This window comes from Eulemur rufifrons, chromosome 16, assembly GCF_041146395.1.
Source record: "Eulemur rufifrons isolate Redbay chromosome 16, OSU_ERuf_1, whole genome shotgun sequence".
Taxonomy (NCBI): Eukaryota; Metazoa; Chordata; class Mammalia; order Primates; family Lemuridae; genus Eulemur; species Eulemur rufifrons.
The window spans coordinates 31,867,455-31,894,186 of NC_090998.1; the positions used below are offsets into that span (position 1 = coordinate 31,867,455).

The following is a 26,732-nucleotide window of genomic DNA, read 5'->3' on the forward strand; positions in this document are numbered from 1 at the left end:
TGGAAGAAATGAACAGCTACACAATTATAACAGAAAGGGATAGTTACAATGAAGATGTACAAAGAGAAACATGTCACCCAACCTTTGGATTCCAGAGAAGGGAGTATGAAATGTGAGTTGAAGTTAGCCAAGTGATGGAAGTAGGAGGTGGGCAATCCGGGCAATACAAGTGATATATACAAAGCTTTGCAGGTGAAGCACACAGCAAAGTGTAAGCTGTTTACAGCAGCTGGGACATGGAAGGTGGGTACAGCAGTAGGCTGAGGAGGTAGCAAGAGTGTGTACTTCATTCAGAGACCAAGAAAAGCCTCATATCTGTTTAGGTTTAGGAAATGCTGTCACAGCCACGGGCTTGCTAACCTAATTGTGATTGTAGCTGAAAAGAAGCGAACATATATTATCTTGAAACCAGATGCCCAAATTCTTGATAAAAAATTTGACTAGTTCATTCAAACAAGGTATATTTAAAGGGATTTTGTTCTTGGTACCATTTTGGTCCTGGGGATACAACAGATACAGCTGTGTACATATGTAATATGGGGATGCAGTGCTAAACAAAACAGACTTGTTTCTTCCTCACATACAACTTAAAGTCTCCCAGGGAGACTAACTTAACCACATAACCACACAAATATTTCATTGCAATTGAGATGTGTAATATGACATAAGGTACAAGATGCTACAGTAACAGACAGCAAGGGGACCTGTCTAGTCCACAGAAAATGGAATGGTTTGTTTGAGAAAATGATTTGAGCCGGTATTGGGTGGGGGAAGCGTTACTCAGGTGAAGGTGATAAGGGGGTAGGGTATGAGAGGTACGAGGTGCCTTTCCAGGAGAGGAAACACTGGAGAACCAGAGGTGAGAGAGAACAAGATGCAATTGTGGTCTTGTAGAGAGAATATTCTTCCTGGACAGCAGAGTGTAAGTGAGATGGCACATTAGGTGAGCTGGAGCATTGGACAGAGCTTTGACAATGGAGCCAAGTTGGCCACTGTAATGTTTATGGCTTTTGTCCCAAAAGGGGAAGTTTTAAAGGTTTCAATTTATTGGCTTATTATATAGGAGGTGTCTCACCTCCTTCATCCATCACGTGGCTAACTTCCACTCACATTTCAGTTGAGAATAGTTGCATTTTAAAATGTAATTCTAGGTAACGAGTGGAGAAAAGAGTAGAGTGGAACAGAGGTAGAGGTAGTGACCAAATAAGATACAGGGGTTAAGTTTAGAGATGTTGGTAGTTTGGCAAGAGGCAGTGGTGATGGAAAGGAATGGATAAATTCAAGAATTTATGGTGGAATTATAAGGAATTTGAAGAAGGGGAGGGGTTGAGATGTCTTCAATGTTTCTGGAAAGTCATAGATGACTAGAAAAAACTGAGCTTTTTAGGAAGCAAGGTCAGATGATATTCAGAAGTCAAATAAGATGAGCTGAAGAGGTGAGATCCAGATTAGAATTTATTGAGGAATAAGAGGTGAAAAAATAGAAAAACTAAAAACAGAAAATAAGGCCTTGGGGAAAAGGTATTATTGGGATCCAACCATCAAGGAATTAAACAGCCTAACATGAGGGAATAATTCTGTATTTCCAAGGGAAAGAAGAGAAAAGAGATGTTAGATGTGGGAGTAGGAGTGAGTGCCAACAAGCTAGCAGGGTGCTGGGAGAGGTGAAGGTCAGTGAGAGATCTCATATAAATATGGCCAACAGGACTTTTAAAACCAGAAATACGCAGCAGATGATATTTTTAAAATTGAATTTGTCCTACCTTTTGGGATACAACCAGTTCTACCACCTTCAGTTCTTCAGTAAATTCACTTTAGTGGTTAACAATACATCATGATATTTGGTTTTATGATAAAATAGAGAAAGGGCTGAATTTCTAGTCTGTAGCACCTTGGTATGACAAAAGCATAACAGACCAAGAGGACAAAAGGAAAAAACTCCTTACCCCAGGAATTTGCAGAAATATTGGGAACTGTTTCAATTTTTAGCCAATCTAGACCTCAAGGGACAGGAAGACCCCAACTGACATTAAGCTCTGTGTTTATTAATACTGGTTAATGTCAAGGAACAGGCTGTGTGGCCACTGACCAGTTCCCTATACGGAAATATCAGCATTCCATTTTAACCAAATCTATTATTAACCTCATTAACTAAACAAAGATTACAAACTCAAATGCTTTCTGAGAGCAGTAGGGAACATAATATGTGAAGGAATTACTGGCTGAACCTGTGATGAAGCAAAACATTCAGTCCATTTACAGTTGTTAAAAAGTCAAATTTAAAAAATTTTTACAGCTAACATATCACATAAACAATACTCTTACATGTGATATAAAGTATTAACTTAACCCATGACTCATCTATTAATATACCAAAATATCTATGATTAGAATAGTGAATATTTTTGGTTCACAGGAACACCAAATGTCTATGTAAAAATTGAGTTTTGTTTTTTTTTTTTTTTTTTGAGACAGAGTCTCACTCTGTTGCCCGGGCTAGAGTGAGTGCCGTGGCGTCAGACTAGCTCACAGCAACCTCAAACTCCTGAGCTCAAGCGATCCTCCTGTCTCAGCCTCCCGAGTAGCTGGGACTACAGGCATGCGCCACCATGCCCGGCTAATTTTTTCTATATATATTTTTAGCTGTCCATATAATTTCTTTCTATTTTTAGTAGAGGTGGGGTCTCGCTCTTGCTCAGGCTGGTCTCGAACTCCTGAGCTCAAACGATCCGCCCACCTCGGCCTCCCAGAGTGCTAGGATTACAGGCGTGAGCCACCGCGCCCGGCCAAAAAAATTGAGTTTTTGAAATTTTCCTTCTAAGAAAATACCTTGGAGATAATGAGCATGAACTTTGACATGCTTGCACTACCATATAAGCTGAGTGATCTTAGGTAAATTACTAGGCTGCCCTAAGTCTCACCTTTATTGTTAATAAAATAGACATAATGAGACCTGTCTCATAGGGCTGTTGTCAGAAGAGAGAGAATTGAATGAAATAATATATTCACTTGCACAGCCCAGGACCTGGTACAGAGTAGGCATTCAATAAGTATTAGTTATTTTTTATTTTATTTTTTATCTTATTCTAGAGTATTGCGGGGGTACAAACATTTTGGTTACATTAATTGCTTTTGTACAGTTTGAGTCAAAGTTATGTGTGCCCATCACCCAGATAGTGTGCGTTGTACCCGTTAGGTGTGAATTTACTCATCCCCTCCACCCTCCCAGCTGCTTAATTTCTGATGGGTTTTATTTCCACATGTGCAAATAAGTGTTGTTCCACTAGTTCCAACTTAATGGTGAGTACATGTGGTGTTTGTTTTTCCATTCTTGTAATACTTTACTTAGAAGAATGGTCTCCAGTTCCATCCAGGTTAATAAAAGTGGTATTAGTTCACTATTTTTTTTTTATGGCTGAGTATTACTCCATGCCATATATATACACCACAATTTATTAATTCACTCATGTATTGATGGGCACTTGGGTTATTTCCACATCTTTGCAGTTGTGAATTGCGCTGCTATAAGCATTCAGGTGCAGATGTCTTTTATATAAAATCTCCTCCTTTTCCTTTGGTATATACCAGTAGCAGGATTGCTGGATCAAATGGTAGGCCTCCTTTTAGTTCTTTGAGGTATCTCCATACTACTTCCCATAGAGGTTGTACTAGTTTGCAGTTCCACCAACAGTGTCTAAAGTGTTCCTATCTCTCTGCATCCACACCAGCATTTGTTGTTTGGGGATTTTTTGATAAAAGCCATTCTCACTGGGGTTAGGTGATATCTCATTGTGGTTTTGATTTGCATTTCCCAATGATTAGAGACACTGAGCATTTTTTGATGTTTTTTGGCCATTATTTTGAAAAGTTTCTGTTCATGTCTTTTGCCTACTTTTTAATGGGGTTTGATTTTTTCTTGCTGATTTGCTTGAGTTCTTTGTAAATTGGGGTTATCGGCCCTTTATTGGATGTAAAATTACATAGAGGTGGTGCCTTATCATCACAAGCAAAATTTCCTTAGAGCACTGAACGAAACAAAAATCCTTATCCTAATGGAGCTTAGATTTTGGTGACAAAGTACCTGTTGGTGGAATAGTACATTTTGACAGTTTCTGCAGACTTTTAGTATTTTTTTAAGATGAACTATGGCACATTGTGAAATTAGTCAATTAGATCGACTCTGTGAAACTAAATTAATAATTCTTCCTAGTCTTATAGCATTTATTTGTACTTATTGACATTTAGCACTAAGATTATTAGATCTTAACATTTCTCTTTAAAAGATATTAATGAAATAGTTTTATCTCTTGATTTTCTCTCAGTATAGCCCTCAGGATAGCCCTCTGATAATAGGAATAATAGAATGTTAAAGATATTAAATCTAAAAAAGACCTTATGTAATTAATTCAGTCACTTTACTTTTCAGTTGAGAAACTGAAGCCCAGAGTATAAGTAACATACAGGTAGCATATCTAAAACATATTCCTTTAAATGGTGTCATTTTGTTAGGGGGGGAAAATATACCTCTTGTGCCTTAAATGCTATATAATTGGTGGAAAAAATGTACTGATTTGAATGATTACTGTTTTTGCTAACAGCTGGATTCCAACGGGGAGCTACTTATCCGAAATGCCCAGCTAAAGCATGCTGGAAGATACACATGCACTGCTCAGACAATTGTGGACAACTCTTCAGCTTCAGCTGACCTTGTTGTGAGAGGTAAGAGTTTCAACATTTTAAAATTACAAAACCAAAGGTATTTGACTTGCATAAATATGTACAAGCTTCTGGTAACTCTGGTTCGAATTCTTACATATTTAAAGTCCCAACCCCATACCTAAGAATGAATCTAAAGCTTCTTAACCATGCCTAAAAATGGTTTATGACAGACAAGGAGTAAACAACACTGATTTTGTTTGTTTTACTAACTACATATCTTCTAGAAAGTTATACCACATGCCTCCTACTAAATGTTTGTGCTTTTTAGTATTTACCAAAAGTTCTCATTTCCTGATAATACTTTTTTAGTGTGTTGAGTATAGTGCTGTTTCCTTTTTTATATTTTTATAAAAAAATATATTGATGATGTCTACTATAACCTCGTATTATATATGTATCACTTTCATCTTAGAATAAAAAGTTAATTTATACATGTATCATCTTTGTTGCTGATTTTCAAATTGGTGTCTTTGTTCTTATGAATAATATAATTGAGAATGTGATGGGATACCCATTTATTGAAAATACAACCCCTTTGCTACCCACCTCTGCAGTAGCAGTGAGGCGGTTGGAACATGTCCCAAATCTTGTTTAAAATCATTAATTGGATCTTCACTCTCTGTCTATAGAATGAAGATCACTCCCTTTAGCTTAGCACCCAAGAAGTTCCATGTGTTGACCTCAGTCTGTTTATTTTTAATGTCTCATCACTCGTTATAACCAACTCCAACTGTCCAATTAATCCACAGAAATACCCTAGTACTTCTGTGTCAGTTCCATGGTTCATAGTATTTGTTCCATGTCCTTTTCTCACTTTTGACCCAATCTTATCCATCCTTTCAAGGCTTGGCTCAAATATTACTAAATTCCTTTCTCTGATGTTCCAAATGTGAGCTGCTCTCTTCAGAATTTTCATAACATTTATTGCTGTCTCAGTGTGTTTTATAGTAATCTATGCATGAGTTATCTCCTCTACTAAGTTGGAAAATTCATATATGTATTTTATTAATCCTTTTGTGAATTGCAGTGTTCCTTTGCATAGTTTCATAACTCTCATTTTCTCTCTGTTTCATGTTAAGATTTCTATTTTTTCACATTTCATCTACTAAAAATATTTATGCACCATTATTTAATTGCATATTTTGCTGTGAATTTTTATGCTATCAAATAATTAGTTATTTAATAATAAAACAATATCTGTGGTTTCTTTGTTTTAATATCCCTTCCAGATCTGGGTCAGTGTAATTTCACTCAATCTCATACACCTCCTGCATTTCCCTCTAAAGCATGTTAATATGGAGTCCCTAAGTGACATTGGAAGTATGCTGAACAGTCTTATATTCCATTTGAATATGCTCTTCAACAGAGTAATAAGAAGTCTAGCTGAAGTTTCTTTGTCCAGATAAACTTAGAAATTCATTTGGCAGACCACTTATTGAAAATTAATAAATAAAACCACAAGGTGACAAAATCCTAAGTCAATGAAAGTTCATTTAGCTTCTGTATTTCCATTTAAAGTATTTTGTTATCTGAGACATCAGTTGTTTTCAGGAGTTAATAGGAGAGGGACTAGTTCGCTATTCTTTCTAGTAAGACACTAGCTATTAAGCCATTTCTGGCAATAGCCTAATTGTATATATAATTGAATTGTTTGCATATTAAAAGAATTAGCATTAATATTACAATAGAGATTATGGTAAAATGCATGAACATCAGTGTCTTCATAGGATTACTTTGTAGTTACCTCCTTTTAGTAACACTATAGAAACCTCTGTAATATTCGTAAGGAAGAGGACATTTTACAGATATAAATGCAAAAGTAGTAATGTTATTATCCACACATATTTAGGTAATTAATAATCACCATCATGTGTAATTTTTTTATAGAGGGAAAGCCAATAAAAAGAAGTTGTAATAGGTAACTGTGTGGAAATAAAAGAAGGTTTTCCTTTTAGTCCCAGGAAAAATGCCTTAAAGCAGTGGTCCCCAACATTTTTGGCACCAGGGACCGGTTTCATTTTTCCATTTTTCCACGGATTGGGTTGGGGTGGGGGGGGGTAGGCGGAGCTCAGGTGGTGATGCAAGCGATGGGGAGGGCTGTAAATACAGATGAAGCCTTCTTCCCTTGTGGGCCTGATGCTCACCTTCTGTTGTATGCCGCCCCGCCTTCCCCAAGTTTTATGGAAGACAATTTTTTTCACGCACAGGGCAGGGCAGGGGTGGCAGGGTGGTGGTGAAGCTCTGCAGCCGGGTCCCTAACAGGTCATGGACCAGTACCTGTCTGCGGCCCAGGGATTGGGGACCGCAGCCTTAAAGCAATGGAACCCGGCAAGTACATTCAGTAGAAATATGATAGAGCATTTTAAGTCCCTGCACTATGGCAGGATGTCAATAAAACTATACAGGTAAATGAAAAGTATTGTTTACTTCTGTTAAAGTCAGCAGAATCATAACCATTCTCCAAGCTTTATTTCTAATAATAGAAAAGGTATTTATATCAAAAAATATTTGTAATTAGTCAAATATATTTCTGCAGAATGTGCACAAAAACATATATGTGAAGTAGATGTAATATACTTTATGTATTTAAATCATAAGATATAAAATTAAAGTTTTTTAAATTTCTTATAATAATTGTAAGTAATATATAAGACATACTCTGCCTCAAGGAGTATTATTATTGGTCTATTTAATCACTTAACTATGGGAGGCCGAGGTGGGAGAGATCGCTTGAGCTCAGGAGTTCAAGACTAGCCTGAGCAAGAGTGAGACCCCATCTCTGCTAAAAATAGAAAGAAATTAGCCAAACAACTAAAAAAATAGAAAAAATTAGCTGAGCATGGTGGCGAGTGCCTGTAGTCCCAGCTCCTCGGGAGGCTGAGCAGAAGGCTCACTTGAGCCCAGGAGTTTGAGGTTGCTGTGAGCTAGGCTGATGCCACGGCACTGTAGCCTGGGCAACAGAGTGAGACTCTGTCTCAGAACAAAACAAAACAAAACAAAAATCACTTAACTATGCTTCTTCATCTAGTTTAGGAAATCATAACCTATAGTTTACTGGCAAGCTTTAAGGGGTCCATGGACCTCCAGAAATTAGAAAATTCCATGTGTATGTACATTTTCCTGAGAAGATTTATAATTTTCATAAGATTTCCTCAGCTCTTTTTCCCCATCTAGAGGCTCTAAAAAGAGAAACGAAGGGATGATTGTTCACTTTATGCAGAAGTATAAAAAACTGATGAATTTTGCACAGTGAGATCTAATAGCATATTTACATTTTAAATTGCTTATGAAAGATTAAATTTGCACTCAACCCTTCAAAATTATATTTTTTCATCAAAACATGTTAAACGTGTTATGTATTAATAGTAGATAATAAACATGTAAGAACTTGTTAAATTTGAGATGGATTAATTCTAATTCATGTTCACATATTGGTGATCTGAACTGCAGATGCTGAAACTAGTGCTGTGAGAGGGACAGTAAGCAGAGTGGAGGGGGGTAAGCAATTTCCTCTAAAGATCACTAAGAAATTTTTGGCAAAAAAAAACAGAACAAAAAACTAGTTCCGTGGGTAAACTATTATGCCTTATCAGAAGACTGATACAAAAATATAAATATCCAGACATAATTAAGACTGCAGATTTCTTAGCCCATGTTACTTTGAAGGAAATGAATACATAGTAAAAAATGTTGCTGCCCTTGTATATCTGTGTGTGTGTGTGTACTTGTAATGGTGAATGGCTGAGTGTGGGTGTAAAGCCTGATGAAAGTGATTTGTATGAGAGAAAAAAATGTGTTTTAGGCTTATGTCTTGGCATTATTATTTTAAATTGAGCTTAGAATGAAATCAATTAGTTAAATCTGAGTGCCTCTAAATATAAAACTAAAATAAAAGAGGGAAAATGTAGTCAAAGGAAAATGTAGCATTGGCTCTATTTAATGGACCCTTTTACCCAGAGAGAACACACTCCCCATTTTATTTGTGTCATGTAGGGCAGGATTGAGAAAAAAGGAAAACAATAGCAATTGTTGTGAACTGAAAACAATCTATACAAAATGGCCCCAGTAATCAGATATGAACCATTGCCTTTTTGTAGAAGCCATAAATACTTATAGAAGACTATAGCACTTCAATTTATTTATCCAATAATTGGGTCCAAAGATGTTCAAGGAGTAGAGAATAGAAAGGTGGTACATATCGTCTGATCCTTTGGCTCTGCAAACAACTTCAAATCATGGGATCGTATTGACTGTGTAATTTTCACTTTTTTTCCCCAAAGCTGCCTTTTTTTATAATTTTTATTTCAAAATATTAAGGGGATACAAGTGCTTTTGTTACATGGATGAATTGTATCTGTTCACTTTTTGAAATATTTCTGCTAATCTTTCCATTGCCACTAATTCCCCTAAATTTGTCATCATTATCTTTTTGAAAATTATTCTCTCCCACTTTCTCTAATGTTTCTTCTGGTAATCCAATTTGACAAATATTAATTTTTTATTATATCCTCAACGTCTTGGTCTCTTTTTCACAATTTTATTCGACAGCACTTGTGGAAACATATATGCAACTTGCCAAATCTAAATTCTCATTCCTGAGTGCATTTTTGGACAACATTCAAAAATGAACCATAAAATTATGCCACAAAAGAGAAATTAGGCTTTGACTTGTATATACGTTACTATTTTTCCTGATATTTCTGCTGTGTTATAGATATTACTGGCGATGCTACTGACTGTTAGGAACACTTTCCTGACACCTGAATGAACAAAACTTGTTTGCCACTAATATCGACAAAATAGAAAATGCAATCAGGATTATATTTTATATACTATATTTTTATGTATTATATACCATATTAAACAATATTTTGCAACTGAAGTCTGAGATTTCAGAAAACAAACAAAAGAAAAAAAAGCCTTTACTATCTAAACATTTTCTTTTGGTCTAATTCTCAACCCTAACATATGCTATATGGAATTTGAAAATGTTTTGGAAAAAGAGTAGCTGACACTAAAGCAAATAGTATGAAAACTATGTAAATAATTTTTCCCCAGAGTAAGTTTATATTGTTTATATTGTTATATTAGAAGCTAATACTCATTTTGTCTTATGTAGATTTGTATTTAGATAAGAATACCATGTGAAAGTATGTGTGTATGTGTGTGTGTGTGTGTGTGTGTGTGTGTACAGCTTTCCACTTTATTTCTAAGACCAAAATACAGTTGCAGAATGGAGAGGGATATAAGTTAGATGTCATCTTTATTTGATGCAATCCATTAAAGTTTTTATTACTTGGCCTAATGACATGGTTACCAGATTCTGTATAAGGAGGTCATTTTGATTGGTGACTAAACCACTTTAAAACTCTAAGTTAGGTAACATAGCCAAATAAATAACCTGATGGAAGCTGTCAATATACTTTTTAGTCCGAATAATGTTGCTATATTTTAAACTGTTATAATGATTCACTAGAAGTCTTTTCTATGGAAAGTGCTCTTGTGTATTTATTACTCTCAGATGTTTTACATTAGCAGAGTTTGTATCCAAAGAGTACCATTCTTCACTGTCCAGACAACATTATTTCTGATGCATTTATTTGGAGATGTCGGTCCAGACAAGTTAGTACTTTTTCATTAAGAAATATGGGATAGATAAACATTTTCTTTGTCTGAGATAAAAGTATTCTCATGATTCTATTTTTGGCAAATCATGCATTTATTAATACATCTTTCCCCCTCCCACTTCTTCATAGTAACTATATGAAATTTCTGCATTTATGTTCAAATTTGAAAATACAATTCTAAATCTAGAATTAATCCTAAAATTTGTATAGACAATTCTCATCCCTTCATTTTACAAACTTGGAGTTTATTCCCATCATCCTGGGACCTCTGTACTAAGCTTCTTCCAAAAAGTGTAAATATAATCTGTGGGTAATTTCTAAAACTCATCATGCCAGAAAGATTACCACGTCTACTCTAGAATTGGTAGAACAAATTTTACTTTTGCTAACTTCTCCTAAGTAGTGCAAGTTACTTATTTCAGCTTTTGATTCTTTTCCCCTTCTCATTATCTGGCATATGATAATGAAAAGTAATTTGATTTTAAAAACATTGTGGGAAAAGATAAATCCAAAGACATTCATCAGAAAAAGGTTAAACCACTAACTCTTGGATTATTTAGGGTTCTATTTGTGTAACTAACTCAGGGACCTTGGATATTCGTGAAGACAACAGGACAGAAAGTCTGTTGTCATATTAAAAGTTTGTGGAACTCTTTGTGCTAAATCAGAATTTAGATTTCTGTGGTAGCTGGCATGGTGTTCAAGAAGTCCTATATTCAAAGTTATTAAGTAAGAAAATATGGATTTATATTCAAAATTATTCTTATACCGGGTCAAAATGAATTCAGAAGGACTTTTAAATTAATCACCTTAACACCATGAAAATAGAAAGAACAGACATAAAGATTTTATGTACCATACACACCTCACCATATACCCCAACACACACACACACACACACACACACACACATACATGCATGAGAAGAGAGCCAGAAAAGAGATAAAGTTATATAGGCAGAAAGATCTCTGTCCAAGTCATCAGAGTCAAGTCAAAATAGTTGAGGTAGTTTTCAAGTAATTGGGGCAGCAAAACACACATTTACCTCAAATACTTGGATAATTGCCTCTGTTTTCCGCTTGCTTTGGCCAAGGAAGTCTTGCCACAGAGACAGCTAAAGATTCCATCTCATCAGCCCTGCAGGACCAAGACAGGAAAATGGTCCTTACTGCCCACACTGGCTGGAACAATGATGACTGGGCGCCATCCTGAGGCATCCTGACCCCGCTCTGCAGTAAACCACAGAGATACATCCACTAATAGCAAAGCCTGCCCCGAAATTAAGCATTCCCCTTCCTACTGAGCATCAACAAATTTAGGTCAAAGAAAAGCTATTAGGGACCAGTTCTCCATAATCATTACATACTAAAAATGAAGTATTGAGCTGAAATGCATTTTTGGTTATAGTAAATACATAATTTAGAAAAAGGCTGATTGTTTTAAAGTTAGAACTTATTAGTATTAATAGTTATATTTAAAAAAAAACTCTAATAAACACAACAGCTTTCCCAGTTACTACTGGAGTTTTAAAGTACATCAATGATTTGAAATTATATTTCTCAATATGAGTTCAAAGTGAACTGATGAAAATTCAAGGAATTTTTCAAACATCTCAACAAACTATGTAATTCATTTAGAATGTTACGCTATCCTAAGCTTTTAGATGGGCCTTGAAAATTATATAGATTAACACTTCATTTTACAAATTCAAAAATTAAAATTCACAAAGGTGTGGGGGTTAGAAACTGGTAGAAGACACTGTCATGCACTAATGTAAATTTAGATTTCTTTTTTCCTTCCTCACTGCAGTACAATGAGAAAAGCTTCCTTGGAGGATTTCTTCTCTTCAATTAATTAATCCTGGCTCTCTTTGTTTTATAATTAAAATAGTCAGCTTTTGGCAGATTGAAATTTATTTTTTGCTGCACATTTGGTTTGTATCCATGGCTCCTTTAAAAAATAATCAACAACCTTTCTACTTCTCAGTTCTATTCCAGGGAGAAAGGAGAAAAACTTTACAGAACTTAATAGGTATTATGAGACTCTCCACTTCAGTGCTGCTATAGGTTTATGCATCAGTGTACATTCACCAAATAGCGATGCCAAATCAAGCTATAATTATGCCAATATATCAAAGTTCAAGAGCAGTACAGATAATCAGAGATATCCAAAAGTCTTTATGAATATGAATAAATGACAGTTTATGTCATATTTTGAAAATAATTTTGATTTATGTTGGTAAAATATTATGTTTTTCCAATTCAAATCTTTAGGCTGTGAAAAGGTATATATTATGAATATAAAATAAAAATAAAGATACATAATGATATAATGGATATGACAAAATATAATTATATAGCATATTATAAAATACATATTATATATCATATATAATGTATTTATTCTATTATGTAGGAATATATAGCAGTTGTTAAAGACATTATTTACAAGACACAATTAATTGAATCCAGTGAGGCTAAGTTGCTTGTGCAAGGTCATATTGCTACTAAGTAAAAGAACAAGATTTGAATCCAGGCAGTCTGACTTCAGATGAGACATCCAGCTCATTGTTGTAACACAATATAGCTAAACACTAATTCAGATATATTCAATACAATAAAATAATCAATGTGGAAAAATGAGTTTTTATTATAAAAGTGTGCTGAATTTTGTTGAATACTTTTTCTGTATCTATTGAGATGATCATATGATCTTTGTTTTTGCTTCTGTTTATGTGGTGAATCAGCTTTATGGATTTATGTATGTTGAACCATCCTTGCATCTCTGGGTTAAAGCCTACTTGCTCCTGGCAGATTACTTTTTGATGTGCTGCTGAATTTGGTTTTCTAGAATTTTACTAAGAATTTTTGCATCTGTATTCATAAGGGATATTGATCCATAGATTTTTTTGTTGTTGTGTCTTTTCCTGGTTTTGTTATTGAGGTGATACTGGCTTTGTTGAATGAATTGGGAGGACTCCTTCCTTCTCAATGCTATGAAATACTTTCTGCAGTAAGGGTACCAATTCTCTTTGTAGGTCTAATAAAATTCAGCTGTGAAACCATCTGGTCTGGAACTTATTTTTATTAGAAGATTTTTTATTGCTGTTTCAATTTCATTGCTCATAATTGGTCTGTTCAGGAGTTCTATTTCCTCCTGATTGAGCCTTGGAAGGTTGTGTGTTTCCAGGAATTTGCCCATTTCCTCAACGTTTTCTAGTATTATAAAAGCCATATATGATAAACCCACAGCCAACATCATACTGAACAGGGAAAAGTTGAAAGCATTCCTACTTGAACTAGAACAAGACAAGGATGCCCACTGCACCACTTCTATTCAACATAGTGCTGGAAGTCCTAGCCAGAGCAATCAGGGAAGAGAAGGAAATTAAGGGTATCCAAAAAGGGAAAGAGGAGGTCAAACTATCACTCTCTGCTGATGCTATGATCTTATATCTAGAAAACCCCAAAGATTCCACCAAGAGACTCCAGGAATTGATAAATAAATTCAGCAAAGTCTCAGGTTACAAAATCAAGGTACACAAATTAGTAGCATTCCTATATACCAACAACAGTCAAGCTGAGAATCAAATCAAAGACTCAAGACCTTTCACAATAGCTACAAAAAATAAAATACCTAGGAAGATATTTAACCAAGGAGGTAAAAACCCTCCACAAAGAGAACTATGAATCACTGAGGAAAGAAATTGAAAATGATGTAAAGAAATGGAAAAACATATGTTCATGGATCAACAGAATCAACATTGTTAAAATGTCCATACTACCCAAAGTGATTTACAGATTCAGTGTAATCCCTATCAAAATACCAATGTAATTTTCTGCAGATCTAGAAAAAAATAATTCTGTGTTTTCTTTGGAACCAGAAAAGGCCTGAATAGCCAAAGCAACCATAAGCAAAAGTAACAAATCTGGAGGCATCACTTTGCCAGACTTTAAGCTATATTACAAAGCTATAGTAACCAAAACAGCATGGTACTGGCAGAAACATAGAGACGTACACCAATGGAACAAAAACAGAGAACCCAGATATAAAATCATCCACATATTGCTATCTGATCTTTGACAAAGTAGACAGCAATATACACTGGGAAAAAGAATCCCTATTCAATAAATGATGCTGGGAAAATTGGATAGCCACATGTAGAAGATTGAAACAGGATACATATCTCTCACCACTCCCCAAAATTAATACAAGATGGATAATAAATTTAAATCTAAGACATGGAACCATAAGAATTCTAGAAGAAAATGTTGGAAAAAGTCTTCTAGATGTCAGCCTAGGCCAAGAATTTATGAAGAAGATCCCAAGGGCAATCACAGCAACAACAAAAATAAATAAATGGCACTTGATTAAATTTAAAAGCTTCTGCATGGCTAAGGAAATGATCAACAGAGCAAATAGACAACCTATAGAATGGGAGAAAATATTTGCATGTTATACATCCAATAAAAGATTGATAACTAGAATCTACAAAGAACTCAAGCAAATCAGCAAGAAAAAAAAAAAAAAAAAAAAACCTTAAAGCAGGCAACAGATGTGAACAGAAGCTTTTCAAAAGAAGATAGACCAATGGGCAATAGACATATAAAAAAAATCCTCAGAGAAATGCAAATCAAAACCACAATGAGATATTACCTAACCCTAGTGAGAACGGCTTTTATCAAAAATTCCCAAAACAATAGATGCTGGCATGGATGCAGAGAGAAAGGAACACTTATACAATGTTGGTGGGATTGCAAACTAGTGTAACCTCTATGGAAAATAGTATGGAAATTCCTCAAAGAACTAAAAGTAAACCTACCATTTGACCCAGCAATTCCCCTACTGGGTATTAACTCAAAGGAAAAGAACTCATTTTATCAAAGAGACACTTGCACTAGAATGTTTGTTGCAGCACAATTCACAATTACAAAGATGTGGAATCAACCCAGGTGTCCATCAACTCATGAGTGGATTAATAAAATGTGATATATGTATACCATGGAGAACTACTCAGCCATAAAAAATGAATTAATACCTTTTGCAACAATCTGGATGGAACTGAATACCATTCTCCTATGTGAAGTATTGCAAGAATGGAAAAACAAACACCACATGTACTCACTATTAAATTGGAACTAACCAATCAGCACTCATGTGCACAGACAGAAGTAAAACTCAACAGAAATCATGCAGGTGGGGGGGGGGTCGAGTGAAATCATACATAATGGTTCCAGTGTGCACTATCTGGGTGATGGGCAAACTTACAGCTTTGACAGGCAGTATAAAGTCAATCTTTGTAACCAAAACATTTGTACTCCTGTAATATTCTGAAATTTAAAAACAAAAAAGAAAAAAACGAAAGTGCAGGCCTTTTTCTTTTTTGGCAAGAAATGTTTATTCTATAGAAAGTCACTGATGCAGATTTTGCAGTTTTATTTTTGCCTATGATATATTTATGGCCACCCTAATGACAAGGGGGAAACTATAGTAATTTAAAATATGTATTTTTCAGCTAGCTAACTTTATACAGTTATAATTACAATAACAAAAACAGTAAATAAATTATAGTAGATGGCTTTAAAGCTTGATTTTTGTAATGTGCTCTTTGGCCTAAAAATAGGCAAATGAAATTTTGATGTGTGTTTTCCTGTTTTTAAAGGCGTATAACTCATACAGTTAAAAATAGTTCATTCAAAATGGTTAAATGTCTTGATTATAATGTATATATCTATAGGACTTTCATATAAAATTATCATGTTATTCTATAAAATTGCTGTGAGGTGGTAGTGCAATAATGGACAATTATTCCCATTTCATAGGCAAAGGAAGTTCAAAAAACAGAAAAAAATATTTTTCAAGTATCAATTATAAAGCCAGAACATGGCCAGATATTAGTGTTCCAAATTCAACTACTTGAACTTGCTTTTTTCTCCCTAATGTTTAACTTCCCCAAATACAGAAATCAGACCATATAATTGTTTATTGTGCATCTCTATCACTGTTGGTACGTGGCTTAGTTTATCAAATTAGATAGTTTCCCAAACCACTCTGAGTCATTGAAAATCCCAAATTAAGTTGGAGAGTAGAGTAAAATTTTAGGCTATTTAAAATTAGAATTTCATTATTATCTTCTCTTGTCATTTCAGTTCAGTTTATTAAATAAAACAAGACAGAAACACCTTAGTTCCATTACTGAAAAAATAACCAAGCAAAGACTTAGTGATGTGAAATCCCTTTCAAGCAAAGTTTTATGAGTTGTAATTTCTGTTGAGCTTGCCTTTTCAGCTCTCAGGAATGGGCTTCCCAACACTACCAGCCTCTGTCACCAGTGTAGCCTTTGAGAATTTGAGCAGGTCACAAAATTGTTTGCATCTAAGTAAATGAGAATGAAGGAAACTCAGAAAAAACTTTTACCCTCTAAACTATGGTCAGTTTATAAATCTACAGGGAGGAGATTTTAGTACTCTTGAATTCCTGTCCATAGCTCTTGTAACTCCAGTCATCACTACTGGAATTAAATGAAACATACTCAAAGAGCAAGAAAGAAATGTTGAAGTGTTCTGCAATGGACCCTGAGTTAGGACATCTCATTAGACCAGAACAGCAGGGAGTCATTCTCAATCTGTTCTCTGCCACTGCACTTTTCCGTTATCATATTTAACTGCACAATATACTTTCATAATTGAGTGCCGATTCTGGCATAAATCCAAAAATTCTTTTTTTTCCCCTAAAATGTAAAACATTTTAATTTTTATTTCCTCAACCATAGCCATCAGTAATGGTCACTCTGGAGACATGAGAATAATGAGGAAGCTGGCTCAGATTCATGCATATTGACCAGGGTGCTCCTGGAGCACCAATACCTTCTTATGAAAGTGCATTGGGAGGCAAGTGAGTGAGAGTCAGTGTGTTCTAGGGATAATTTTGAATCCACTTTATCTTTAGGAAAAAAAATAATGCAAAATCTTCTGAATACTCAATATCATTAGTAGCAAATTCCTTGTGACACACCAGAGTGTAGAGGTCCCTTGTGTAAGTGTCACTGAATAGTTTAGGGTCTGTCCCACTGAAGAGCACATTCCTGAGGACCTGCTCTCTACAGTCTTAGCACTGCTCAACAAGGGGAGCTTCACCCTCTTTCACGTATTCCTGAGAATTCCTCTAAAAGCAAAGGACTGTTACTGATAGGAATATGTCAGCTCCCTCTGATGTGTGGGGTTTAAACTTCTTGGAGGACCAAGATTTGATATCTTCCTGCAGAGGCTGATAGATACTGCAACTAATCCAAGGAAATGGCACCCCACCCTGGAGGGGTTTAGGGAGGCTCCCCATGTGACTGTACAGCCCCCTCTATCTGGACTTAAAATCTCAAATCACAGATAAGCAAACTCTGGTAATATAGCAAAAACTACCAAAACTTCATTTGAAAGGAAAAAAAATGTATGTTAATATCTAAAACTAGCAATTTCAGTTCTCATCAAAAGGACTTAAAATTTCATATGCTTAAAATGTCAAATGAATTTTGTGACCTTTTTTACTATTTACCATAAGGACTGAATTTGCAATAAGCAGTCAGCAGAGGCAAGTTTTCCTGGATACTATTTCTTCTATTTAAATAACGATCACTAGGGGACAGTAGTAGCTATAAAGTGGCCTAATTCTAATAATCAAATTGTCCTTAGTTATGAGTAGGTGGATGATCATCCTGTTAGTTACACAATTTTCTATAATAATATAGCTACACTAATATGCGCATACAATTATTAAAGGATCTGCATGGTGTGATGGAAAGGCTAGGGCCTTTGGCATTAGGTAAACAGATTAGAAATCCACTTTACCTACTTAATAACCTGTGATCTTAAGCTAGACAGTTAATCAGTGTAAGCCTCAAATTCCATATTTATGAAAGAGAATATGAACAGTTACAGTTCATGCATTGCCCGTGGCAACTTTTTACAAATATTTTCCTTCGTTACCTTTTCTTTTGCTATGTATGTGTATATAGATATAAGAAATAAGTGAAAAATAACTTAAGACACAGTTCTCACAAAACCCAGCCCCAACAACTAATTAACTTTTTTGAATCATTCCTTACATCTATCCTCAGTATTTTTTTTCTTAGAAGTCTTCAAGGCATAAACATATGTTTTAGTAGGTAGACTGGTACTATGTGGAATGAAATTTATGAAGGGTCTGTGTATTTTGTTGTTGTTTTATTTATTTTATTTTTTTGTTTTATTGAGGAGGGACTCCAGTTAGAACTCTTGTTTTTTATAAAGTCAGTCCCTGTCTACAAGGTAAAGAGGTTTGATTGGACCAAAGCTTGTCGCTTCAGCCTTCTATTTTTTGGACTCCTATCCTCAGTGTAGACTCTAGGAGAGGGTGTCTTTCTTTGTTCATTGTTTCAACTTACCCATCAAGGAAACATAGCAAATGCTCAAAGTACATGGCTTCCTGCCCCTAACTGGGCATCCACACTCTCCCTTCAGTCTTGATCTTTCCTCTTACAGGTAAAAACAGAAAAGATGGAGAGAAAAACATGGTGGATTCCTTTCTCCCCGTCTGTGCAAGCCTGCCTCCAAACTGGTGACCGTTGACACTCACCATTTGTGTGAAAGACTTTTTTTTTTTAAACATAATATACTAGATTTGACTAACTAAATCTTGTAGCTTCTGCAGTTTTTTTTCCCCCAACTTAGTTCTTAGAGGATGTTTCCCCTTCTGAAATGTCTAAACATACTTTGAGCAAAAAGATTTTTAAAAATATAACTAGACTGCTTCACTAATACCTTAAAAATGCCTGGTGAACTAACTCAGTACATTATACAATGACCAAGTGAGAGTTTTGTGTTTTCATGTCCTGTTTTTCTTTGAAATTATGTATCTCAGAAATTAGCTCATTATCTGAACAATTTATGAAGAACTGGTGAATTATGATATAGGAGTATTGCCGCTGAATGTACTGTTTGTTTCAGTCAAGCAGGTAATGAACAATGTTGTCAAATTCTCTAATGAGTCATCTTAATTAGGACATAAGCTAAAAGGGGCATCACTCCAGCAGTCTTTTTATCCTAGTGCCATACAAATTCTTTGGCAGGAGAGAATGAAAACCAGCAGCAAACAACTAAAGACTGGCCTGGGCTCTATAGGGGTTTTGGCACAATTCCTAGGGTTGGAAAGTGAAAATGGGCAGCATGTGGAAGAAAATGTCATCTCCGTAGCAAGATTTAAGTGAAGATGACTAAGCTAAGATGACTCTCAGGATGCATTCATATTTAATTTTATTAACTTCTACCATTAGCTTTTGTAGATCTTTTCTTTTGGGAGGAAGGTTGAGATTTTCATTGGAAGAAACTGAGTCGAAGTGGGTGGTTAAAATTGAAGTGTACATAATTCTTTCTGGGACTACTTAAATTTTATTATTTGAAAATACTTTTACTTTCCCCCTTTGGTCAAAGAGACATGCTTAAAATTCTTGTTTCTTCATAAGAGATAATTTTATTATTCTTAGGTTTGTATTTAGGTATGAGATATTATATGGGCTTCTCATTTAGTTTCTCTAGCAATCCTATCTGGTTGGAAGAACTCTCAAGGAAATTTGGAGGGATATGGATATAATTCTTAAATCATCATATATATATATATATATATATATAGTTTTATTTTTAAAATAATGTATTAGTCATCTTAAAGGAATAAATGCTTTTGGCTCAAGATGTTACTTTTTTCATCTTTTATATTTTCTTGTCTCAATTACTGTTCCAAAAGGAACTATCTTAGAATTTAGACTAGAAATCCAAGTTAATTGCCATTTTTATAAGATACTGAAAATGAATTTGAGGATTTACATGTCTGTAAACATCAACATGGAGACATGTGTGAATCACCATGAGCATCATCTTCCTACATAGTCCATACTGAAATCACACCACCAAGACCAGATAGGAATATAGTTTTGAGAAAGAAAGAATAAAATTTAAAGGAAACCATATGACCAGTGTGGCTGGTACCAGGAGAGGGCGTACATTCTTGTTTAAATAAGGTGTATCAAGTAGAAGCATTATGCAAATTCATTTACCACCCTTTAGCTTCATTTTTATTTCTAATTGAGATATAAGCTCATTTTTATCAATGTCAGAGGTTAAGAAAACTACTATACACCTATTAAATGGTAGAGATATTGAATATTCAGCTTCAAACATCAACACAAACATCAACATTGATTTGTATTTTATAACATTATAATAGAGCCATTGTCTCAAATAGTTTCTGGGGCAAGAACAGGCCTGTAGTAATAAAGGGACTTTAATTGACCTATTTTGGTAAAGAAGCAGCCACTTGCCCTAGTATAACTGATGTCCCTTCTCTCTCAGCCATTTCAATTTTACAATTATTTTATTTAAAAAGGGAGGATAGTTTTCTCTGGAAAGTTTTTTGTTTCCTTAACATTTCAAACTTTTCATTGAAATTTGCTATTTTGGTAAAAATAAACAGTGAACCACAGGATATTTGTGTATAGTGCTTTGCTTTCAATCACTTACTGGGGAATTACCAGTGGAAAGGAAAATGACAATAGATGTCTTTCCTGCTTACACCAATTCTAGAGCAGCAAGTTTTATATTTTATATATGTGCTATAGGAAGTGGGGTCCCCAAAGGATCAGTAGTTTTTTGAGGTCCATTTCCAACTGTGGTTGTTTAGAAAGCCAGTCAGTGTTTAAAAGGGAGAGAGCAGGTTAGGAAATTAAGAAGAGGGGAGGGAGGCTTTTAGTACACCCATCACCAGAACAGTGTACATTGGACCTGATAGGTAATTTTTTATCCCTCACCTCCCTCCCTCCCCTTTTCTTAATTTGCAGTGCTTTTTATGCCACTTTATGACCATATATACCCATAGTTCAGCTCCACTTATAAGTGAGAACATGTGGTGTTTTCCATTTCTTAGATACTTCACTTAGGATAATGGTCTTCACTTCCATCTAATTTGCTGCTAAAGACATTATTTCATTCTTTTTGTGGCTGAGTAGTACTCCATGGTGTATATACTTATACACACACACACACACACACACACTACGTTTTCTTTATCCACTTGTCAGTTGATGGGCACTTAAGTTGATCCCATGTCTTTGCTATTGTGAATTGTGCTGTGGTTAACATTCAGGTGCAGGTGTCTTTTTGATATAATAACTCCTTTTCCTTTGGGTAAAAGGATCGAATGGTAGGTCTACTTTTAGTCTTGAGGAATCTCCATCCTGTGTTCCATAGAGGTTGTACTAATTTACATTCCTGCCAACGGTGTATAAGCATGCTCTTTTCACTGCATCCATGCCAACATCTGTTGTTTTTTGACATATTAATAAAGGCCATTCTGTCAAGGGTAAGGTGGTGTCTCATTGTGGTTTTAATTTGCGTTTCCCTGATAATTAGTGATGTTGAACATTTTTTCATGTTTCTTGGCCATTTGAGTATCTTCTTTTGAAAAAAAAATCTGTTCGTGTCTTTTGCCCACTTTTTGATGGGATTGTTTTTTTTTTCTTGCTTATTTGTTTGAACTCTGTAGCTTCTAGGCATTAGTTGTTTATCAGATATATAGTTTGTGAATATTTTCTGCCATTCTGTTGCTTGTCTAATTACCCTGTTGATTATTTCCTTTGTTCTACAGAAATGTTTCAGTTTAAGTCTCATTTATTTATTTTTATTGTTGCTATATTTGCCTTTGGGTCTTAGTCATAAATTCTTTGCCTAGACCAATGTCCAGAAGAGTTTTTCCTATGTTATCTTCTAGAATTTTTATGGTTTCAGGTCTTACATTTAAGTATTTAATCTATATTTAGTTAATTTTTTTGTATGGTAAGAGAGTTTCATTCTTCTGCATGTGACTCTCCAATTTTTCTAGCACCATTTATTGAATACAGCATCCTTTCCCCAGTGTATGTTTTTGTCTGCTTTGTTGAAAATCAGTTGTAGCTATGTGGTTTTATTTCTGGGTTCACTATGCTGTTCCATTGATCTATGTGTCTACCGTTATATCAGTGTCATGCTGTTTTGGTTACTATAGCCTTGTAGTATAATTTGAAGTTCAGTAATATGATTCCTCCAGATTTGTTCTTTTTGCTTGGGATTGCTTTAGCTATTCAGGCTCTTTTTTGACTCTATATGAAATTTAGGGTTTTTTTTTTCTAGTTCTGTGAAAAATGATATTGATATTTTGATGGGAATTGCATTGAATCTGTAAATCACTTTTGGCAGTATGGACATTCATGACAAACACACAGCCAACATCATACTGAATGGGGAAAAGTTGAAAGCATTTGTCCTAAGAACTGGAACAAGATAAGGATGCCCACTGTCATCAGTCCTATTCATTGTAGTACTGGAAGCCCTAGCCAGTACCCAGAGCAATCAGACAACAGCAAGAAATAAAGGGTACCCAAATTGGAAAAGAGGAGATCAAATTATCCCTGTTTGCCAATGATATGATCTTATATCTAGGAAATCCTAAAGACTCCTCCAAAAGATGCCTAGAATTGATAAATAAATTCAGTAAACTCTCAGGTTAAAAAATTAATGTACACAAATCAGTAATAGTTCTATAAACTAATAACAGTCAAGCTGAAAGTCAAATCACGAATTCAATGCCATTTACAATAGCTGCAAAGAAAATAAAATGCCCAGGAATATACTTAACAAAGAAAGTGAAAGATCTCTAGGGGGGGAACTACAAAACGCTGATGAAAAAAATCATAAAGGACACAAACCAATGGAAAAATGTCCTTTGCTCATGGATTGAAAAAATCAGTATTGTCAAAATATCCATACTGCCTTAACTTGTTTAAATAATATAGACAAATGCAAGAGGACAATAAGGTAAACTTGTTGGCATCCAGGTAGTTCTTTGGAGATCTTTTGCAGGTGGGCACATTTAAGCTGCATGTTCTGAATTTGAAAATAGGTGTTTTCTCATTTTGAGCATGTCACACCAGAAAACCCTGTCTCTTGTCCTGACTTTGTATTCTGCCACTGACTAGCTGTTCAGTTCTTACAATAACCTTTCTAGACTTCAGCATCCTTTTGTAAACAGATATAAATACAGATGTTGGCTTAAATGAGCTCTAAAATGTATGTGATCTACCTTAAATATTGCAATTTTCCATTATTTGGCAATTGTCTATGAATTAATAGTAAAAACATTGAGACTATAGAGAAGTTTAGCAGAAGAGAATAGGGATGTAGCAATGAGACTCTGCATTGAACTCTGAATGATAGGAGCTCATTCTGGCCATTTCCACACTCCTTTACCAGGTTACAAAGTGACAGAAACAAACCTCCGTAGTTCTTTTAGCTAACTTTGAAGAATCCACAAGTAGAAACATAACACTAACAAGGGATCATTATTTATCCCCCCATAGATGAGATATGATGGAGCAGTCTCAATCTTTAAAAGGGATATTTAAAGTGAAAGAGAGAATATAATGGGTGAAAAACAAGAATAGCAAGAGAGGGTAATGCAAATAGAAAAGGCAGAACGGTCCACAGGTGCAGTCTCCACCTTAAGAAATACTGAAAAGTAGCCCAAAGAAAGGTAGCAATTGAACACTATGATTTCGAATAGGAAAAGAAGATGTAAAACATCAACACTGAAGCCAGGTGTGGTGGTGCCGTGTGAAGGCTGAGGCAGGAAGATCACATATGCCCAAGAGTTTGAGGCTGCAGTGAGCTGTGAAAGAAAGAAAGAAAGAGAAAGGAAGAAAGAAAGGAAGGAAGGAAGGAAGGAAAGGAAAGGAAAGGAAGAAAGGAAAGAAAGAAAGAAAGAAAGAAAAGAAAAGAAACAATCAACATTGAAGTTTGTACTGCTAATTTTATAAAAGAGGAATTCAATCAGCTGGACAGACCTAACACAATTAGTAGTGTCCACTCTTGATGACATCCTGTCAACATTTGGAAGAATCAGGGAACAAAAATAGCAACACGATAGCAGAGATGTGATATATGAGTTTAATAAAATGCATTTCAGAAATTCCAGAGCATGGGATGGGGGGAGGTGGTGACGAGAAGGGTGAAGATAAAACTGTATTCATAAGGGCATAAAACAAAAAGTATACTTTAATAATGTTTATTCCTTCCATCATATCTTTTTCTTTTCCTCCTCATTTTCTTCTCTTTCCAACTCCCTAAGTTTTAATAGTGGTGAGAAGAATGGACAAAAACACTTTGCCAGGGCTTAGTCAGAGATACATTCTGGTTTCTTTTTCCCCTCACCTCATATCTTTAATAATTACAATAAAAGTAATTGTTTTAAAAAGTTATTATTAAAAAGTTGGTAAAATGATTACCAACATCTCTTTCAAGATAATTTGACTTTGGGACAAATAATGTTCTTAGAAATCTTTAGCTATCAGACTGAGGACAACATAAGAAATTGGAGAGAGGTATTAGTAAAGTAATAATGAAATAAGCTATATGGCACAGTCTATTTGCTTATATTTTCTTTGGCTCCCCTTCTTAAGGATTTATTGAGAGTATACAGTGATGGGAGCTTTTAAAAAAAAAGGAACTCCTAGGAACAGAATTATGTATTGCTTTTTTTTTTTTTTTGATTGACAAAAAAATCAGAGTCAGTTCCTACATGCCTGGTTTTGTGCTGAGTAACAAGTAGCTTTGTTACTTTATTTTTCACCACAACATTTTTCTCTCCATTCTAAACAAAAATCTAAGCACTACACTGCTTGAAAACCTTCCTTCTGGGACACACTGCAGGGATGGCCCTGGGTTGAACCCAGACCATCCAAGTTTGTCTCTATGCTTTTTTTTTTTTTTTTTTTTTTTTTGCCACATTCTGATTCCTTAGTATCTTCACATGCCCAACTTTTCGTCACCTCTATCAAATTTACTGGGAAAAAAACTTTACTTTCTGAGGTCCCTACTTTCTTTTAAGTAATAAGTGTTAAATGAAAGAATAATCTGGTAAATAGATCCCTGACAATGATTATCAAGTACTAATAATAACCGTTGTCAGGTGGCTAAGATGCCCAGAAAATTTTTATGGGAATAATAATATTGTTAGTAGCTAAAGTTTACTGAGGACTGCGTATGGACCAGGCTGAGCACTAAATTCTTTAAAGTTGTCATTTCAATCCTAACAATCTTTTTTGGTAGATTTTTATTGCTCCTATTTTACAGATGAGAAAACAAGAGCTTGCTAGATTTAAGAAACTTGCCCAAGATAAATCAGCATACAGAATTTAAAGACAACCCTATTTGCACTCTAAAATACCTGCATTTAATATAATTACTATTTTAGTAGTATGATTTTTCTCAGGTATTTTTAGGCAGTTACTAGATGAAAAATATACTTCATATTGAACCATCACCAAGTAATACTCCCACATCAGAGTTTTATGAGAATACCAATCTCTCCCTTTTCATTTGTCCTTTCAATTCCACATCTTTATGATGATATAGTATTTCAGGGCAAGTGGAAGAATGGAGACTGTATTATGGCTGACCGTTATGTTTATAGAATTATCTAAAGACCAATTATGATAAATTCATTTATGTATTCACCAAATATTTGTTGAGAACCCACTATCAGCCAGATATATATCAGAGAAAACAGTGGACAAATACAATGTTTTGCTCAACAATATTACTCTTCAATGAATGGATGGCTGAATAAAATTATTAGGCATATAGTGTCCTAACAAATACACTAATACCATGTGGCTTTCATCTGACTTTTGTGAAATATTATTTATTTGACACTTCAAGAACTTCAGAGAATAACAGCAGAGAAATGATTTGCACCTTAATGGTTAAAGATTAACCTATGATCTGTGATAATTTTGTCTTCAATTTCCTTTAACATTTTCTGAATACCATATCTTTATTCTCAGAAATCATGTGAATGCATGTATAAGACTTTCTCTTCCTCTGAAAAATTCTTTTGTTTTTAATCTCTAATTTTTAATTTTAATACTCTGAGATATTCTACTCAGTAATTGACTTAGGTTGTTACTTTATGTAAAATAATGAACTTCTGGGTTCTGACCAAGAATGTGCACTATATTTCAATGTGTTTTTTGCACATAAAAAGTGCAATATGTTCTCTCTGAATTTAAAATGTGTTCTATGTCACGTGTCTATTTTAATTATTTAACATTAAGAAGTATAAATATACTGTTGTAGATTATAAGTTTATAAAAAGGTTTGTTTTTATTATATTTATATATGTTTCCAAATAATAAAATTTGCTATCATGAATAGGGTGTGTCCTGTGTTACTTTAGTATTAGTGGTGATATGTTTGTGTTGATCTACATACACTTTTTCTTCCACCAACTATAAGGAAATTGGTGAAGGTTTGGGGTGTTACCCATACCTCT

At 34.7% G+C, this 26,732-nt stretch overlaps 1 protein-coding gene across 4 annotated transcripts in view; it reads left to right on the forward strand.

Annotated features, from left to right (window-relative positions):
- Positions 1 to 26,732, forward strand: part of CNTN1 (contactin 1) — a 342,876-nt gene that overhangs the window by 240,099 nt on the left and 76,045 nt on the right. For 2 of the 4 annotated variants that reach the window (XM_069489734.1, XM_069489735.1), the window contains exons 15-16: positions 4,599 to 4,719; positions 18,860 to 20,154. In XM_069489734.1, coding sequence (XP_069345835.1) covers positions 4,599 to 4,719; positions 18,860 to 18,939 — 201 coding nt within the window. In that variant the 3' untranslated portion in view covers positions 18,940 to 20,154. Of the gene's footprint in view, positions 1 to 4,598; positions 4,720 to 18,859; positions 20,155 to 26,732 lie in introns of those variants that run through there. The other 2 variants (XM_069489731.1, XM_069489733.1) reach the window with 1 other exon arrangement.